Raw genomic sequence first — 19,851 nt, 5'->3', positions numbered from 1 at the left:
TAAAATCGAAATGGGCAAATTTAAATGATGGGGAGACAAAATTTAGGAGAGGAAACGAGATTAACGCGACACATTTGTTGAAAAAATACATCATTTCCTCTATCGTTCTCTCCCCAATTTCCCAATCCTATCCCTCTTTAAATTAATAGTAGTGAGTTAGAATTAAGGGGGCGATTTTTGCTATTAGTTACTGGAGGGATTTCCAAAACTAGAGGGAGAGATGAGAAAACTCTACAGCGTCCAAAAGAGAAACCGTCGTTGTTGAGGGAAGCTTAAACTCGTTTTTTTTGTGATTTCGAGGAAAAAAGAGATAAGCTAGGCTAAAAGGTGGGAGAAATAACACCTAATTTCAAGCAACAAATGTATATCAAACTCTTCTGGCATACTACAAGTACTTAACAAAGCAGTTCTTGACTTAATGTTACATCCAATTAAATATAATAGCAAATGAAGAAAGTTATATTGAAATTGCTTGCCCAGATCAGACATAGAACAACTTTTATGTTTGCTCCATTATTATTATTATTACTCTTACCATGAGCCCTCAGCAGCTGCAGTTGGATTGTGAAAAGATGCAAAATCCCAGAACGTCTTCAGCGCGTATGGAGGAGAAACAGTAACCCCTTCTTCTGTTATCCATGCCATCTGTGTGTTGTGCCAAATATTAGTTAGAAGTATGTAGTATATACAACAATTTTTAACACTCTATATACAATTCTAATACGGTTAGCACCCACACAAGACAAACTCTTACATTCTAGTTGCAAAGAGCAATTCCTCCAAAAAACATGTTTATGATGTTGGGCCAGATAGGTTTAGGGCTAATGATCCTAAGAAAGGTTGATCATGGTTTAGGATACAGGAGAGAGGTTAGGGAATGATGATTATGAAAAGTGGTAATTAACTGTAATATAAATAGATGCATCATTTAGTTTAATTAACTGAAGATTTAGTTGATGATTCTATTCTCTCCTAGGATTTCTTTTTTATCCTAACAGTTAGGTTTTCTTTTTTACAAACCAAGATTTATTCCTGGAGGAAACTAGCCGCCCCTACACTTCAATCAGGGTATTCTTAGTTGAATCAAATATGATACCTTTCGTCTCTTAGGAACTATTATGGTGGATTATAGTTAGGGTTTTTTCTGTTCTTCTCCTCTCATCTAATCTCGTTTCAATGTACAATCAATTCACATCTCATCCAATTCTAGTTATCTTGCATCACTATGCATCAGTGTATTGTCATTATTACCACATACAATTATTTCCATAAACAAATATGTTTTATCATGCCATTGACATGCATACATGATGTACTTCTTAATAGAGTACTGGTATTCCCAGAAATTATAAATGGTAAACAAATAAAATTTGATTGTTGCTAGTGAAATAAGTGAAACAAGTGTACATTGGTAATTTTTCAGACAATACTAAATGTGTAATTTAAAACAAGATGATACCTGAAGCTTGTTGATAGAAGACCTGTCACGATAAAGAAGAACACGCATGCATTTTTCTAGCAACTTCACAGCATCCATAAAACATAAGTTCTCATGCCATTCATCACGGAGAATTGGCCTAGCAAGATGATTCCCAAACCCAGTAGCAAGATGATCATCCGCGTAATGAACGCCTATCATGCTAACCTGTATTTATGTATATATCATCATAAATATACAACAATCCTTGGAATTCTATCAAATTTCAGTGGGTATAGATGGATAAGATTTAAGTTTCATACAGATCCAAGATATTTGTTCCCATTTTTCACTCCCCCTAGTATGAGTGAGTTCCATAGTGGGTTGAACTTGTTACGGCGGTTATACATCATTCGAGTCAAATAGTTGTGAACATCCTTAGGACCAAGTGAGTTCCCATCATCCCACATGTTGTCATATAGGCTACATAAATTAAATGTTCTGGAATCAGCAATATTATTCCCAATTCATAGCTTAAAGTTAAAAACAGAGAATGGACAGAAAATGTTATGGCGCTTCAAAGAGAGTGAGTACATATGACAAGCTAAACTTCAAAAGGATCGATGCTTACATAAGCTCGTCAAGATTGCGTAAGATCTCCTGGAAATCACTGATTTCTCCACTAGCCCCAAGAAGACTATGTTTACCCACAGGCTTCAGCCGCTCAATGCCCTTGTAGCGCAATGTGGAACCATAGGAACCTAAGAACAAAAACTTACAAGAGTTTTAATATATGTGGGTTTGTTTTTCCTTCAGTGTGAATTTTCTTTTCTGCTAAATTATTCCTGTCATTCTGGGGTTTGTTTTGAGGGGGTGTGACCTCATGCCATACTAGGTTTTGGATAAAAATTTCGACTTCTTTTGGAAAAAAGAATCATCTAAGACTAATGTTTACAAAAGCTCCTAATTTGTGGAACCAAAATATGAACCATAATTATCTTTCTCAAAGTCCTTGCCCCTTTTCTCAAAAAACATATAAATCATTCTCCTCAAATACCAAGAATTAGTTCAATGTGAAGATCAAATGGATTGAGGAACTACCTCCCATGTCAGAAGCCATGATTATACCATCCTTATATTTGATGCCAATAACAGATGTACCTGTCACATATGGATACCTGTATAAAAGCTCTTTAATTAGGTACAAACACTGTATCAAAATGCAAAAAAAAAAAAGAATAGAAAATTGAAGCTCAAGCTTGAATTTTAATATAGACAAATTTCTCCTAAACAAACACTAATACTAAACAATTCAGTCACGAACACCGAAAGTAAGGGATGTGAAGGAAAATGGGTAAAGTAAATAACCATGAGAAGAGCCAGCTAATAGTAATTCATTTATGCCAAGACAAAATTGATCTTTGCATCTATGTTAAAAAAGAAGAGAACACATACAATGTTCTCTCTGAATCTTGTTGAGAGATCAATGAACTCCCATGAGCCTGAAAATCTCCTACTGTCTGCCAATAACAAATGAACAAAAGACATAGTACTCTCAGTGTTTGAAGAACAGAGTATTCAAAGAGAGCTGAAAAACAAGATCATATATCTCAACTTACATTCATCTATCTCTTGTGTAGGTTAGAAAGGTATAGGTCTGGATCTGTAGACCATATATAAAAACAGTCGTAAAGATTTCGCGCTAGGATCTCGGAAACGATTCCATAAATTAATCAAAAAAATTTGCAAAAATTACTCTGGTTAAGAATCATATAGAGAAGTGTAGTAGCATAATAAGTTAATTGTACAAGGAATTGGAAAACATAGATGATAGGGAAAATACCAGATAGAGTTTCCGCAGGCTGTAGAGACAGAATGGCGAATGTTTCCGCAGGCTGTAGCATCTGAATCAATTTAAACATGAACAGAGAGCGAGAGAGAGAAAAAAAAAACATATGCTTCTCCCGCAAGAAAATAGAAACGGGGCATTTGACAAGCTCTTGAACTTTAACTTAATATGAAATTAACTACTTTTATTTATTTCTTTTATAAATAAGCCCTTGTAGTTTTAAATTATTTGACTCATCAATTTTAATATGGTTTATTACATCATTTATATTATTGACTCAAATCATTCCTTTTTTTCAATAAAACATACATGTATATAAAACATAAATATTATGTAATTATTTATGAACATCTAATATTAGATTAGATGAATAGTGTTGTATTAAAATGCGTGATTAACTAGGAAAAGTAAAGTTATCTGATAATCTATATATATATAATGCTTAATTTTTAAAGTGTTCGGATTGCCGGGTCGAGAGGTGTGGTTAATTTGGATATATGTGAGAGTAATTGATACTTATGTCGGAATGTGGGTTGACCCGTTCATAAACTTAAAACGGTTAAAAATAAAATTAAAAATACTATAGGTATGGTTCGAACTTGCAACTTAACAAAATAAGTACAACATTTTAACCAATTAGGCTAATAACACTCTATATTTTAAATTCAACCCAAAATTTGATAAACGCGTGACATTTTAACAATATAAGTTCAACTTTTTAACTATCTAATATATATATATATAATGATGCTTAATTTTTAAAGTGTCCGGATTGCTGGGTCGAGAGCCGTGGTTAATTTGGATATATGTGAGAGTAAATTGATACTTAGGTCGGATTGTGGGTTGACCCGCTCATAAACTTAAAATGGTTAAAAATAAAATTAAAAATGCTATAGGTATGGTTCGAACTTGCAACCTAACAAAACAAATACAACTTCTTAACTAACTAGACTAATAACACTTTATATTTTAAATTCAACCCAAAATTTGATAAACGCGTGACATTTTAACCATATAAATTCAACTTTTTAACTATCTAATATATATATATATAATGATGATTAATTTTTAAAGTGTTCGGATTGCCGGGTCGAGAACTTTGGTTAATTTGGATATATGTGAGAGTAAATGGATACTTGGGTCGAATTGTGGGTTGACTCGCCCATAAAAATTTTACCGTAATATTTTTTCACGATTTTTTATATTATTACTCGTGCAAATGCACGGGATACATGCTAGTAATATTAAAAGTACATCAACCAACTCTCGTTAATGTATACTTAAGTGTTCATTTTTCTATATAAAGTTATTGCCTTATAGATGTGATTGATTTATCTTTTAAACTTATATTATTTAAATTGTGAGTAAATATATTTATTGGTAATGTTTGGTACGTGGTACTAGTTATATAGGTATAAATTGTAAAATGTATAAATTGTATGAGGTATTAAGAGTTACAAATTATATAAGTTATAAGTGTTTGGTTAGAAATTTAAAGTATGTATAAATTATATAGGTTTTATTATTTTGTGTTTGGTTGGTGGTATAAAAAAATAGTAAGACGGGTAAAAGATTATTTTATCCTTATATTTATATTAATTATTCTTAATTTTATTTTATTGAATTATTAATTATATTGAAATTAATAAAAATAAAATTAATTTTAAAATTTATATATTTTTATAAATATTTGTATATTTATAATAAATATTAATTGTTTTTATAAAATAAAATAATAATAGTTTTATAAAATAATATTTGAAATTAGAATGAATAATTATAATTAATTTCAAAAATAAATTATATAGATATAAGTTGTAATAATAATAATAATAATAATAATAATAATAATAATAATAATAATAATAATAATAATGTTTAGTTATAGTTTATTATTATTATTATTATTATATTTTAAAATATATTAAAGAAATTGAAATTTTAATAAATTTGTATTTTTAATTAACATTATTTTTTTTAAAATAAGTATTATTTAATTATGTAAAATTATCTCATTTAAATTTTTATTCTTAAAATAATATCATTTTTCCACATTGATAAAATATATATTAAATTAAAAAATCAAATAAAAATATGTAATTACACATTTATTATTATTATTATTTAAATTAGAAAATTAAACACATTTAAATATATAAAAATTTTAGTTATAGTTTATTATTATCATTATTTTCTAAGCTATTATATAGAAATTAAAATTTTCATAATTTTATCAAATTAAAAGGTAAAAAATAAATATTAAAAGTTATAAATGAGATTATACCTCCTTGTAACACATGTGAGTAGATATTATGTTATACCCTCTCTGAGGTATAAATTATACATAATATAACACCGTATACATAAATATTAGTCAACCAAACAAGGAATACAAGGAATGTAATTTACTGTAGATGGTATAAATTATACCTAATATAACACCGTATATTAGGCATAGGCATAGAGTACAACTATGTACACTTTATAATTCCTTTCTTTTTCTTTGAATTTATAATTATCTTTTCATTTCTTTCTTATTATACATCTTATGTTTTAAAGGTGTCGTGAAGTTGTTAACTCTCTTAAAGTATGTTGTCAATCTCTTATACATCATAAATTTTTATACATCATAAATTTTTTATAAGATGTTTACAATACAATGAATTAATTAACTATTTCTCTTTTTAGTTTGAAATTCTACAAGTTCAAGGTAATTTTATTAAATTGGAAATTTGGGATAAATTAATCAATTTCTGAGAAAAATATTGACTAAATATTTTTAAATTATCAATACAATGGGTTAAAAAATTATTATTATTATAGCTAAAACAAAAAAAAAAATATGAACAAAATAATATTAAAATTATTTTTAATGCATTCCTAACGAATAGACTAATTATAAAAATAATAATTAACGGTTTAGTAAAAAGTTAATTAGTTAGTAACTAAAACTACTAATTAACTAATTATAAAAGTGATTAGTTAATTTGATTAATTAGTTAGTTTGGTTAATTAGTTAATATTGAAACTCTTATATAAAGGAGATATGTAATTGTTTGAACTATAACACTTTTAATAATACAATTTTAGTTTACACTTCTCATTTTTCAAGATTTTAACATGGTATCAGAGCTCCAAGGTTAAGAATCTTTAAGAAATTTTACACGGCCTCTGTCGTTGGTCGGAGCCATTGACTGAGGGCTTTATTTCATTGTAGTATTATTAAAGAAGAAGTTGAACAATGATGATGAGGATGTTAAACTAAAGAGAGAAAGATTGTATTGAATTGTTATTTTGGTTACATAGATTATGTCTATTATATATACATTATAATTGACATTTAAAGAAACTAAATAATATAATATTAATATTATCACAATTTATAATATTGTGATAATATATTATATTATACTCAAACATCCCACTCAAACTCACGATGCAACAACAATAAACATTGAGAGTTTGACAGTCAGAAAATGAAAGCGCGGACAATAAGAAGTTATGCATAATTCTTAACCTTCTTTTTCATCCTCCTCTTCTCTCTTCTGCCCAATTCATTGACCATCCACCAAAAAAACAGCTCTTCTTGAATTCAAACCAACCCAAATTAACAACCAAACCAAAACCAATCAAACCAAGTTTCACAAACTCCTCTAAAAAAACCAAACTCAAATCAACAACCCACAACAAGCAAACCAAAACCAATCAAACCAAACCTTACAAACTTAGAGAAAACTCAAATCAAATTCAACTCTCTATTTTCAACAACAGCCAAACCAATCAAACCTTTCAAAAATATAGGGAAACACCAAACCAAATTCAACTCTTATACTCAACAAAACAACCAAAACCAAAGCCAATGAAACAAAGACCAATCAAACCAAGCTTCAAAACTCACTTCTAATTTCCTCTCTTTCAAGACTAATAATAAAATCAACATTCTTCTAAACCAACTAATTCAACCAAATTAACATTCAATTTGTCCAAGTCCCTCCTCACTTAAGAACAAAACAACCAAACTCATTTCTACCAAGCTACCAAAATCCTCAATCCAACTACACAAAAACAAATCCACTCAAATTAAATCTAAAACCCTAAATAAACTGCTTAAGACTATCGAAAAAATAATATTAATAATAAATAATTAGAGCCCTCCATCAATGGTTAAGGTAGCCATTGATGGAGGCAGCGAAGACTATCACTTGATTGACTCAAGAACGATAACAAAATTCTGATACCATGTTAAGTTAAAGAGAGAAAAATTGTATTGAATTTTTATTTTTGATTACATAGATTATGTCTATTATATAGACATTATAATTGACATATAAGGAAACTAAATAATATAATATTAATATTATCACAATTTATAATATTGTGATAATATCTTACAAATATATTATATTATACTCTAACAGATTAAACGATGATCAAGATAAATGTGAAGATCATTATTGATTTGAAGATCAAGATCTTTATAAAAGAATAATCAATATCTACTAGGTTAGTTGCGGAAGATATGTTTCTAAGGTTGTTCAAATGAATCCGGGCTTAATCGAGTAATTTCGGGCATAAACGTGTTTGATCCAAAGTTCAATATTGCCTCTCCCAAAGCTGATCAATTCGTCTACCTCCCTTGTACAATGACTGAGAAACGATTCAAGTTGTTTCGTCCCACCATTGAAGAGCTACTCTTTGGTAACGTGGAGAAATGCAATGACGACTTGGGTTACTGGAGCAAGATTTCAAATGCTGAATTACTAAGAATTGAAGAATGATATACCTGAAAGGTGCTGAAAATGGGATAATGTATGGCTTCTAGAGACAGTTAAATAAAGAACAGAAACTAGCGATGAGATACATTGAAATGTTCTACAATCCCCAATTCAGGTAACTGGCGAAAAAAATAACTCAACAACTGTTGATGCAAAGCCTGATGAACAACCTAAAGAAAACCCTAAACCAAAGCTCTCAGGCAAGCATTATAGATACGATGGATTTAGTGATGACAATGGAATATGAAAGCCATAAAATGGGATTTGGGACACCATATTACCGTAGGCTCCTGCAAGGAATCAGCTAACAGTAGGAGAAGAAACTGAGACTTGGATAAGAGCATATGTCTCTAATGTATCCCTATTTAGGAAGGACTTTGCTCAAAAAATGATGAAGCTATCAAATCTCAAATATTGACCACATCAATGGGTTAGATGAGGACTAACTACTCAAAGGTGAAGTGAAACTTCTTTGTTTTTATCCATTCATTCCTCGTTATTTAGTGATGTTGGAAATTGTAAAGATTTCATCAATCAATTCGTCAAGATGATGAATTAGGTTGTTTTTTGAAGAGGATGACTACAATGTGAAAAAAAAGGCGACATGATTCGTCAAGACCAATAATAATGCTAAATTGGCTTCTTTGAAAAAATATTTGTCGAAGCAAGGACGGTTTTGTCGGATCAAAATGAGATTTTGAAAGTTCTTCAAACCGTGGAGAAAGATTCCCTTGCAATAAAAAAAAATAGGAGCTTGTTGAATTGGGCTTGCTCGGCTGCCTACGATGGGTAACTGAAAAAATGGAGCTTACTTAATTGGGTTTGTTTGGTTATCTAAATTGAATAACTAAAAAAATTGAAGCTTGATGAATTGGGCTTGTTGAAGACAACGGCTGCATGATCGTAGTTTGATATTTCATTGACTTGTTTTGTCAAGGTGAAACTTTGTTTCTACTACGTTTCTCCTTGAAGGGAGGATATAAAATAATAATTAACGGTTTAGTAAACAGTTAATTAGTTAGTAACTAAAACTACTAATTAGTTGTAAAAATGATTAGTTAGTTTGGTTAATTAGTTAGTATTAAAATTAACTTTATATAAATGAAATATGTAATATTTGAACTACAATACTTCCATAATACAATTTCAGTTTATACTTCTCCTCCTTCAAGATTTTAACACTAATAAAGAATGACAAATGACAAAATATGAGTAGTTTGATAGAATTCAGATGCAACGCGCTAGGTGGAGACGCATGTGAACTAGTTTATGAGAAAATAAGAAGCGATTTATATGATACCCCACTAGATTCTAATTTAAATATTATTATTAATATTTCAAATATAACAATTGAATTCAATCATATCTAGAGATTACATTAAGAACCTTCTATTACCACATCTAGTTGAAGTCTTCCTTAACTTTTAAATTCATTTACAACCTTATTAAGTGAACCTTACTTAGGGATGACAACGAATACCTTATCCGTCGGGTGGTGAATTACCCATTCCCGAACACGATTTTTATTTTACTCCAGACCTCGGTCCCGAACCCGATGAGTATCTACATTCGTAACTCCATTCCTGATTTGTTGGGTGCCCGATCCCAAACAGGTACCATATTACTCGGTTAAATTATAAAATTTTAGATGTTGAAAAATAAAAAAATAATTTTAAAACTAATGATATAAAAATAAATAAATAAAATAAAAACATTACTTACTCATATTTATGTTGTAATAGTTGAAAAATATAACAACATTATTGTTATTAGAATTGAAGAAGGAATTAGAAAAAATAATAATGAAAAACTATAAAAAAAAATGATATTATAGATGAAGAATAAGAAGGAAGAAATAACATTTTGTTACTAAAAGATGTGAAGATGAATATTCATGAATGATAATAGTATAATAAATGATATATATTTATTGTAATGATTAATGATAAAGAATTTGAAAAGTAATATATATATATATATATATATATATATTTAATATTAATATAATCTGATATTAGGTTTCGGGTTTGGCACACTCTATATTCCTGACTCCGAACATCGGGTCTCCACAGGTATATGGATACCCATTATCTTCCCTATCCTTAGTAAGTGAAGACTTTCCTTCACTTATAGAAATGTTAGTAGAAAAGGACTATCCAAAATATCCTTAGCTACAAACAAAGTTGGTAGTTTATTTGTAATTTAGATAATTTTAAAATATTGCACTAGAGTGGAGTGACTTCTCTATAGAGGCTCGTTCGCTTACTCTATTAGTTGTTCGTTGTCTATAAATGCAATTTAGATCTTCTGCTACCAAATCCCCTATTCCTCTGTTCCGGATCAATCATAATTCCGTATTAGTATTATATTATTATATCTCATTCGGGTAGAAAAATCCGGAACCCGAAACATCACAGCTTCCTCTTGGGTTAAACTTGAGGAAGCGCATTTGAGTGGAGCTCGATTGCTTCACTTTTATTTATAATGTAAAAGAAAATGAATCAAGAGTAAAAGAGTGAATATTAATTCACTTTCTTTTACATTGTAAAAGGAAGTAAAGCAAGCGCAAGATAGTAAAGATTCATTCACTTCACTTCCTTTTACAATATAAAACTGAAATATTGATGAATAAATTGCAGAATTATACGTCAACTTTACTATCAATGGCCGAAACTGTTTGTACGTCAACTTTTGGATGCATGTTTGCATCCGATGATGAAACCCTATTTGGCTCATCAATCATAGGAGTGGGAGGATCCTCCGTGAGGAATCATGCGAGACTTAAGGTTGTGAGGTAGAAGAATATTTTCTTCTTCCATCTCTTAAAGTTTGAGCTATCAAACTTTTCTGGCATATCCAGATGGTTAGCAAGAACCGACATCCTCATGTTGGAAGTAGGTATTTCGGTAGTCATTTCTGAAACAAACCAGAAACGTGTAAAAATATGAAATAAGTAATATTATGAATGTTTTAAGATTGTTGGTAATCTTATCTCGTAACAATTATACATACATATTATTAATACATCAAAATGATAATAGAATAAACACAATAGATTATTAAATAAAACAAAGAAAAATCTTCTTGTTTGTTCTGAGGCCTGTAAAAATCATAGTTCTCTTAAAATAGTTTCACCGTCTCCCGTTTGTGCTGGAAAGTTTCATCGACGACTATTTCTCAAGGTACAGTGGAACCTGCAATGGTTTAACACACAAAAATTACTACAACAATGAACTAGACAAAAATACATGAATCACAATCACCGGGTTTCAAGAGAACTAGTCGAGTCAAGAACTTGAAGAATGCTCACAAAGAACACTCACAAAGATAAGGAAAGGCTTTTAAAATTTTAGAATAAGAAATGATAAGATAATTTGTAGAAAAGAATTAGAGTGAAGGGATATATACCACTGGAAATTAAACCATAAAATCATTAATTCTTTAACTCAACGACCACTAATTCATCATTCCAATGGTTATCATTACTTGCATTTTTATTATCCTTGCAAGTTACATCCATTAATAAGTATTTTGTAGTTACAATAACAATTAACAATAATTGTTAATTGTCTCATTCAAGTCATTGATGTTAATTGTAACAATTAATAAATTCATTTTCATTTAAATTAAATTTCACAATAATTCACATTGAATTTGGTGTGAATTTTATTTGAATTAAATTTCACCTTAATTCACGTTTAAATTTGGTATGAATTTCATTTGAATTAAATTTCACCAATAATTCACATTTGAATTTGGTGTAAATTTAATTTGGATTAAATTTCATCATTAATTCAAATGAATTTGCTTTGAATTTCACTTGCACAAATATTATTTTTATTTAATTAACAAAATTAGTTTAATTCCAACCGTTCATCTATTCGGTTTCAAGTTATTCAAGTTACTCAATTTGCAAGTTACATCCAGTAATAAGTATTTTATAGTTACAATAACAATTAACAACAACCGTTAATTGTCTCATTTAAGTCATTGATGTTAATTGTAACAATCATTTTTATTTGGATTAAATTTCACAATAATTCACATCGAATTTGGTGTGAATTTTATTTAGATTAAATTTCACCTTAATTCACATTTTAATTTGGTATAAATTTCATTTAAATTAAATTTCACCAATAATTCACATTTGAATTTGGTGTAAATTTAATTTGGATTAAATTTCATCATTAATTCAAATGAATTTGCTTTGAATTTCATTTGCACAATTATTATTTTTATTTAATTAAAAAAATTAGTTTAAATCAACCGATCATCTGTTCGGTTTCGGGTTATTCAAGTTACTCAATTTGAGTTATTTGAATTTTTACTTTTTTTTCAAATAAATTCTAAAACCGAACCGAATATTGAAATTCGAATTTAAGTTATTCGAATTTGGTGAATTTGAATTGATCGAATATTTGGTTTAGACCAAATATTGAACACCTACAAGACCAAATATTGAACACCTACAAAATTGTACTTTTTATTACAATAATTGCACTTACCATTTTTTAAAATTCATTATCAACAAATCATAGGTATTAGAGTTTCATAGATTTGGAAGGACTAGGGACTTACCTAATTTAATATATAATAAAATATATAATTATTTAGTTACATTTAATAAAACGTATGATATATATAATTTAAATTAATAATAAAAATGAAATTCGGTTTCAGTTTTGTTTTCGAGTTGAAAACTTAAAATCTCAACTCGAAAATTAAAACGAAAACTGTATTTGAATTAAAATTGGTTTAAAATTCGATTCAAAACCGAAAATAAAATTCGGTTCAGACTAAATATTGAACACTTCTAGTTATAGCAAATAAAATAAAATTTTTATTTTAAAAAAAATTGTAAGAAAAATAACTCCATCCTACTCAGATTCACTCTTCCAAATTAAATTCATTAAAAGTTTCAATAAACAACTTAAACATAACTTATTTTCAACCACTTTTAGAAATGGCAAAAAAAAATCGATGGAATACATTTAGAGGTCAATTTGTGCATAGACCAACCCACATGTTATGCATTTGGATGAGTAGATAACAACAACAAACAAAAAGTAGTTTGGATATCCAAAATTTTATCATTTAATCATCCTAAAGTCTTTTTAGTTTGATTAATTATTTTGTCTTTTTAGAAGAAAAAAAATATTAAACAAATAAATAAATGAAAGGGACATCATTGAGAAAGAACTATTATATTTTCTTGTCATTTTGAAATATTACACATTGACACTCTAAATAAAATTTATTTACATCCACTTCCTCACATACAAGATCTATTGTTATGAATTTCCAATTGTCATTAAAATGGATCCAAAATTAGAAGTTGGCAATTATCAATTACAGAAACAAAGCCAACAAGTTGGTTTATGACTCTTCTATCATCAACCAGCCTAAATAAAAAGAGTTAGTTGTCTCTCAAAGGATCTTCTTCTACTACTCAATCTGGCAAAGTAACTTCCTCAATGTTACAGATGTTCTTCTTCTCTGCTCAATTTCCTTACCCATCAGTTCCTGGAAACCTGGTTTGCGATTGATTTCATGGGTCCAATGGTACCTGGCTTCTCCCCACATTAGAACTAGAGAACCCGGATTCAAGTAGACGGGATGCTTCTTGCCTTTTAGATCTTCTTCAGATTTGTCCTTAACTTTGGTGAAATGCATTATGCAAGATGATTCCAGGGAAATTATAGCAATACCATCATCAAAACGCATCAAATCAACATGTGCACTTATCCCCTGTGTATCATCAAAAACAACAAACTTGTCATTTCAAGAAGCACCCAAATCCCATGATGAAGATTCTACAAAAAAAAAACTTTATTAGATGAAAGCGCAAACCAACACATCAGCTATACAGCCACACAAATAAATATCAAACTATAGGGTATTAGGGTGATATGCACAATGTAAAAGCGATGAAAAACAGAGGAACGTGATTGTGAAACGCCAAACAAAATATTATCTCACCTCACCTGGTTGGTATACATTCACAATAAGTTGATCAAAAAGGGGTTCTCGCCACATTAAGTTTGGTGGGAAAATATTGCAAGCATCTTCATTGTCTACAGAAGTTGTACATTCCAAAGAGTCAGGTCCATGTTCACTAAAATGCACTGCCTCACTAATTGAATCGGAAAGCTCAGTAGCCCATGTAGGAAGATCACCAAATCTCATCGCCTGCAATTATAGGAAACAAATCAAAAGGATTTTGGAGAATATATGTGTCAAGTTATATGCGTCATGTTATATACTTGTTCCCTTGGTAATAAAGGCATTATACCGAATGTTCAACACTATCACTATGAAATCAAAAGTTGTTTATTAAATGTGATTAAATAAGTACAGCATATGAACCGGGTACGAATGCCATTGTATGAATGCCAATAAATCCCTAGTATCATTCTAACATGTGTCACGTTCCTTTATTGGATCAACTGGTAGTTCCTAATAACTCCCTTAGCATGAAGATGATTCGAACAAATATATCGGTGATTGTTAAGGTTAATGAACACGGTTAGAATTAACATAGTAAGTATGACTATAGTGTTCACTATAAACATCGCAGGAATAATATATCACTGTCCACGATTCATCTATTGCATATCACGGTACGGATAACAACCCACCCAAACCCAAACGCAACCACGACCGATGCCCTATTTTTCAATCCCATTAGCCTGATACCAGATTCCTCACATTTAAATGTTTTTGTAAATTCACATATTTTCATTGTAGTTTGTAGAAATAATTTACACATTGTATTCAAAACTATTTTAAAAATAAATAAACACAATAAAAATAAAAAACTTGGGTTTGGAGGATGGGTTTGCACACTTAAAACCCCAAATTTGATTGGGTGCCTTATTTTTCTCCCCAAACCCGATTTTTATACCCGGACAGCTATTAGCCGAGTATCCACTCGGGCTTATAGTACACATTATCATCCTTAATCCTCAGACTTTTGGTGCTTAAGTATTCTAGTGGATGAATCATGTACTTGGATATTAAGCTAGATAGTAGCTAGAGATGACTACTTATTAGTTGGTGATTAGGTAGGTGCATGAGAAATATACCAAGCATTACAAGTAGCGAATATATGATTCACTACTCCTTGTTGAAGAACAATTATACTGGAACATAGAATAATGTCATAACAATCTTATTTATAAGGAAAGAGTTTCCCAAATTGAAAAATCAAGTAATTAATCCTTAGGGCATGAACAAATACATAGCTTAGCTTGAGTGCGAGTTATCTGTCAATGAAAGTTGAAATTTTTGAGTCAATATTTTTGAAGTAAGTGGAAGTAGAAAGTGAAAGTGATAGGGGCACATATACATGGTTCTGAACTAGTTTGACAGCACCTCAGAGTTAGACTGATGAACTTTTTAATTAATTGGAGGACATGATGAGGTTAGACTGATGAATTTTTAATTAATTGGAGGACATGATGAGTTACTAGGTTTTGCTCATGATCTACATATAATTAAGTGTTAATTATAGACATATGAGTCACTAGAATGATGCAATTCATGGCTCGAGGATTCAGTATGTCCCGATTGTAGTTATGTGTGTGGACAAAAAAGGTGAATCCAAAGATATTTGCATGAGTGTGTTTGGATGCGATTTTGGAATCGGGAAAATATGTTAAGAGAGTTTCAATTGGACTTTGGAATTGAAGAATGCGTGATGGCATACGGTTAATGAGGTAAGCATCGGTGGATATGACATCGCCCAATATATTTTGGGAGCATTTGAGTCGACAAGAAGATATCGAGTTACCTCGAGTAGATGACGGTTTTTGTTTTCGACGACGTCATTTTGTTGGGAATTATCAACGCAAGAGCTTAGATGAATGATACCCTTTGATTTTAGGAAGTCACAGAGATTTGAAGAAATGAATTCACATCCGTTATCGGTTTTGAAGACTTGAATGGAGGATTGTAATTGGTTTTGGATTAAGATGAAGAAGTCTTTGAAAATTTGACAAACTTTAGATCCTTCCTTCATTAAGAAGAGTCAAGTGAGGCGAGTGTGATCGTCGATAAAGATCACAAACCATCATTCCATTCAACACTAAAATGAATGATGTAGTGCATGTCTCGCAACTCAAGTGGCGTGTCGGATAGGAGGTTCCTGCACTAATATTACCTTCTGAAATCAATCAATCATGGCCCACTGAATGACTTGTTGGATGCTAGTATCAATCAATCATGTCACACATGCCTTGTTGGATGCAAGACGAGACAATACCTGGTGAGGGGAAGAATCGACCGGATGAAGACAAATCATTTGGAGGACGAAGGAGATTTTGAAGCTTGATTTCAAAATTTGCAAATCATTTGATTGAAAATTTGATTTCCAACTTATTGAATAACCTCCAAACATGAAAATGCACTCAGTAAAATCACTATCAACATAGCCACACAAAGATAGAGGATTAGTGGTGCTATCTCTAGTATAAATTAAACCTATATTTTATTTGTTGGTCCACTATAAATCTTGGTGTAATTTGTTGTTTGGTTGCTTTACATTTCTTCTTTGCTGGGAAAATTTTGTTTTCCATTGTTTTTGTATTTCTACATTGTTGGTTGATTTGCATTGATTGTTTCTGTTTGCTTTACTTGTGATTTCCCACCATTTTCTTAGCAGGGATTATGCGTGATCATCGTCAGAGGTAACACACTTGGGGTCTGTCGTCCACAGACGAGTAGATCAACCAACTTATTGAGAAGCCTAGAAAATTGTTAGACAAACTTATCCAAGGCTAAGTCAATATTAAGATGTATTCATCAAAACACCTCCTATAATGGATTAAGAATGTCTCAAAAAGATCTAAATGGCATAAAATTAGGTTATTTTTAATATTCAACATTTTGCATTGGATGCATGTTAACCCAATATTGGGTTATTCTTTTATCAAGAAAGCTTTTTAAAAGAAACCATCTGTTTCAAAAACATTAAGAAATCTCTTGTGGGCTCAATTCTGGTAGTCAACCTCTACATTGTAAGGAACCAACGAAACATCATTTTTCTCAAAAATAAAATGCTTAATATCTGACACAATCAATACGCAAAACGAATCAGCATTTTTCTCAAAAACAAATTGCTTAATATCTAATACAATCAATACTTAATGAGATTTTGATTCACCTCCTAACAAAATTATAACAAAAAATTATAATTTGAACCAAATTACCTATTTAAATATAAATAATAGTTTATGAATACAAATTATATAAAATATGTACATACATATATTAAGAACATTTGTTTGAAGAAATTAAATGTTAATCAAAAATAAAATAAAAATAAACATTGTGTTGTCATTGTACTCATAATCTAATAGTATGAACTATGTAGAAAGAGAGTTCACCACCAGTAACATATTTCTATATTAAAATATCTAAAAAAACATGCATATGTTGTCTGTCAGTTAGCCTCTAGGTTTATGTAGATTAAAACTGCACAACCGAACTCGGTTTCAACAAATGAAGAATCGGTATGTTCAGTTGTGTATCACTTGTTTTTTTTATGTTTAGTCGATTTGCTAACACCCCTAAATTTCTAACTCAACTACAGTAAAATGTCAGATACTAAAATTAACTCTTAAATAATTGGAAAATAAACATGTATTAAAAATTTAAAAATAACATTCAAGGATATTCGCGCTTGTAGCACAAAAAACAAAGAGAAGAACACCATGAAATGCAATTGATTCTTTTCCCAAAAAAGAAAGAAAAAAATTTGCAATTGAGTGAAGGATGGTCTGACCTGGTTATGAGAAGCTTCATTAAACCATCCTTCTGCAGTACAAACAAATTTTTTGAATACATATGTGAGGTTCAATATAAAGGAGAAAACAGTACAAGGTCAATCTTCTACAGTATGTAACATGTTTGCATTTTAAAAGAGACAGAATGATGAAGGACAGAGGAAATTACTATCAGAGAATTAAATTGGTTCTTAACCTAATGGTTCTTGTGTTGCAGTTACAAATGGAATATAAAAGTAGCACAAATAACAATTATGAAGTGTCTTTTTTCTTATTTTTGTCGACCATAAGACCTTTGTGTTATCTGAAGTTCTTAATCAGACTTCAGAACCATTTAAATCAATTTCAAGTTAACTCGTACATTTATAAATTTCTTTGGGGAAAAGAAATCTTTCTAGTACTTCATAGACCCATTAGGCCTATGTGATCAATGAGCAGTCACATGAGGTTATTGACGTTTCCGTAGTAATACACACAGTTAAGCTAAGGCATTGATGTTAAGGGAGTAGAGACAGTCTGCAGTTAACTTATATATGAGAATATGTTGTCAACATTGTGATGTTTTCCTAGGAAAGAAAACACAATAGTCCAAATTCCAAAGGCAACCTTCCATAAATCAGGGTTTTGTTTTAGAAGATATGATACTCCACTAAAAATTAATGTCCAAGAAAACGTGGGTGTAGTAAATTTAGTATCTCACTTATAAAGTTCAATTCCGAAGCTGGAAAACAGTAAATGGGTGGGCATTGAAATGTGCAAATTTATTATCTCAATCACTCATATCGTGATCTTTAGATTACAAATAATCAAAAAATACGATTCATCTTCCTTATAATGAGCTCATTTGAAATGGTTTGTAAAACACAGGATATATTTGTAGTTTGAATTTAATCAACAGTAAATGTTTTCTTAGGTCGAGCTTTAGTTTGAATTTGTGAAGCATTAATGTATTCAGTGTTTCAAATTAGGGTTATTTTATATCATCATAAACCATACATACCAATGGAACATCATATTATACCCCATATTAAATTATCCATGGCAATATAAATATAAGAAGACACAAACATTTGGCATGATGAATGGAGTAATAGATATAATCAAGCATTATTATCTTCTTGGATCATACTAGATAGAATTTAGTCTAGCGAATTGACTGCAAATGACCTCGCCCGACTGGATTTTTAACTGACTCACAAGCATGAATGGATGGAGGGAGGGAGAGAGAAATGGTAGTGAAAATACCGTTTTGAATTGCTAGGAGTAGGAAGGATTGCTGCTCTGGAGACAAGAAGTCTCTACAAATCCACAAGCCATTAATGTCTGTAACGGGGTCCCATGTAAGGGTTCTCCTAAAGGTGGACTGGAAAGGATCGTCGTCGTCGTTCGAACCGCTGGGAGGTCGTTGATTCGAATTGGACTCATTTTCAGTGTCGCTCTCCGATGAATCTCCAAAGATGTCCTTAAGAATGGAGGTAATCTCTCTCATCTCTTCGCAAATCAGCTCGGATGTCCACCGGTCAATCACCGATTAGGGGTGAGTAAACGCTAAACTCAACCTATTACATAATTTATATTTATTCAAATTAAATTTACATGACCCATAATTCAACCCATATTATTTATTAACATGGGATGAGTAATCAAATTTTTTTATTTTTTTAATTTAATATGTATTTTAATTATTTAACATATTTTTATCCGTTTCATACGTTTTTGACATTTTAACATGTTTTCCACATTTTCACGTTTTGACACATTTTTAACACGTTTTTGATACGTTTAACACGTTTTTGACAAGTTTAACACGTTTTTTTTAACACATTTAATATGTTTTCACACGTTTAACACATTTTTGACACGTTTAACACGTTTTTTTTTTATGTTTTTGGCATGTTTAAACATTTTTAACATGTTTAACACGTTTTTGACATGTTTGACACGTTTTTCACGATTTAGACACATTTAATACATTTTTTACGTTTTTCACATTTTTGACATGTTTAACACGTTTTTCACATTTTT

At 30.3% G+C, this 19,851-nt stretch overlaps 2 protein-coding genes across 3 annotated transcripts; both read right to left on the bottom strand.

Annotated features, from left to right (window-relative positions):
• Positions 1 to 364: 364 nt before the first annotated feature.
• LOC124923969 (proteasome subunit beta type-4-like) lies at positions 365 to 3,155 on the bottom strand. The gene is made up of 7 exons (XM_047464016.1): positions 3,037 to 3,155; positions 2,873 to 2,937; positions 2,519 to 2,595; positions 2,049 to 2,178; positions 1,741 to 1,900; positions 1,460 to 1,645; positions 365 to 645 (listed from the first exon to the last, which is right to left on the bottom strand). Exons 1-7 carry the CDS (start codon positions 3,040 to 3,042, stop codon positions 532 to 534), a joined length of 738 nt encoding a protein of 245 aa, XP_047319972.1. The 5' UTR covers positions 3,043 to 3,155; the 3' UTR covers positions 365 to 531.
• Positions 3,156 to 13,229: 10,074 nt separating this feature from the next.
• Positions 13,230 to 19,346, bottom strand: LOC124923821 (alkylated DNA repair protein alkB homolog 8). 2 transcript variants are annotated; one of them, XM_047463831.1, is made up of 4 exons: positions 19,072 to 19,346; positions 17,826 to 17,857; positions 14,021 to 14,230; positions 13,230 to 13,789 (listed from the first exon to the last, which is right to left on the bottom strand). In XM_047463831.1, exons 1-4 carry the CDS (start codon positions 19,313 to 19,315, stop codon positions 13,487 to 13,489), a joined length of 789 nt encoding a protein of 262 aa, XP_047319787.1. In that variant the 5' UTR covers positions 19,316 to 19,346; the 3' UTR covers positions 13,230 to 13,486. The 2 variants fall into 2 exon arrangements, with proteins under 2 accessions (XP_047319787.1, XP_047319864.1); XM_047463908.1 differs by having other exon boundaries at positions 13,651 to 13,789; positions 14,026 to 14,230.
• Positions 19,347 to 19,851: the final 505 nt, after the last annotated feature.

The sequence above is a fragment of the Impatiens glandulifera genome, chromosome 1 (assembly GCF_907164915.1).
Source record: "Impatiens glandulifera chromosome 1, dImpGla2.1, whole genome shotgun sequence".
NCBI classification, from domain to species: Eukaryota; Viridiplantae; Streptophyta; class Magnoliopsida; order Ericales; family Balsaminaceae; genus Impatiens; species Impatiens glandulifera.
The sequence above is the reverse complement of the archived record's forward strand: the minus strand, read 5'-3'. Positions and strand labels throughout refer to the sequence as shown.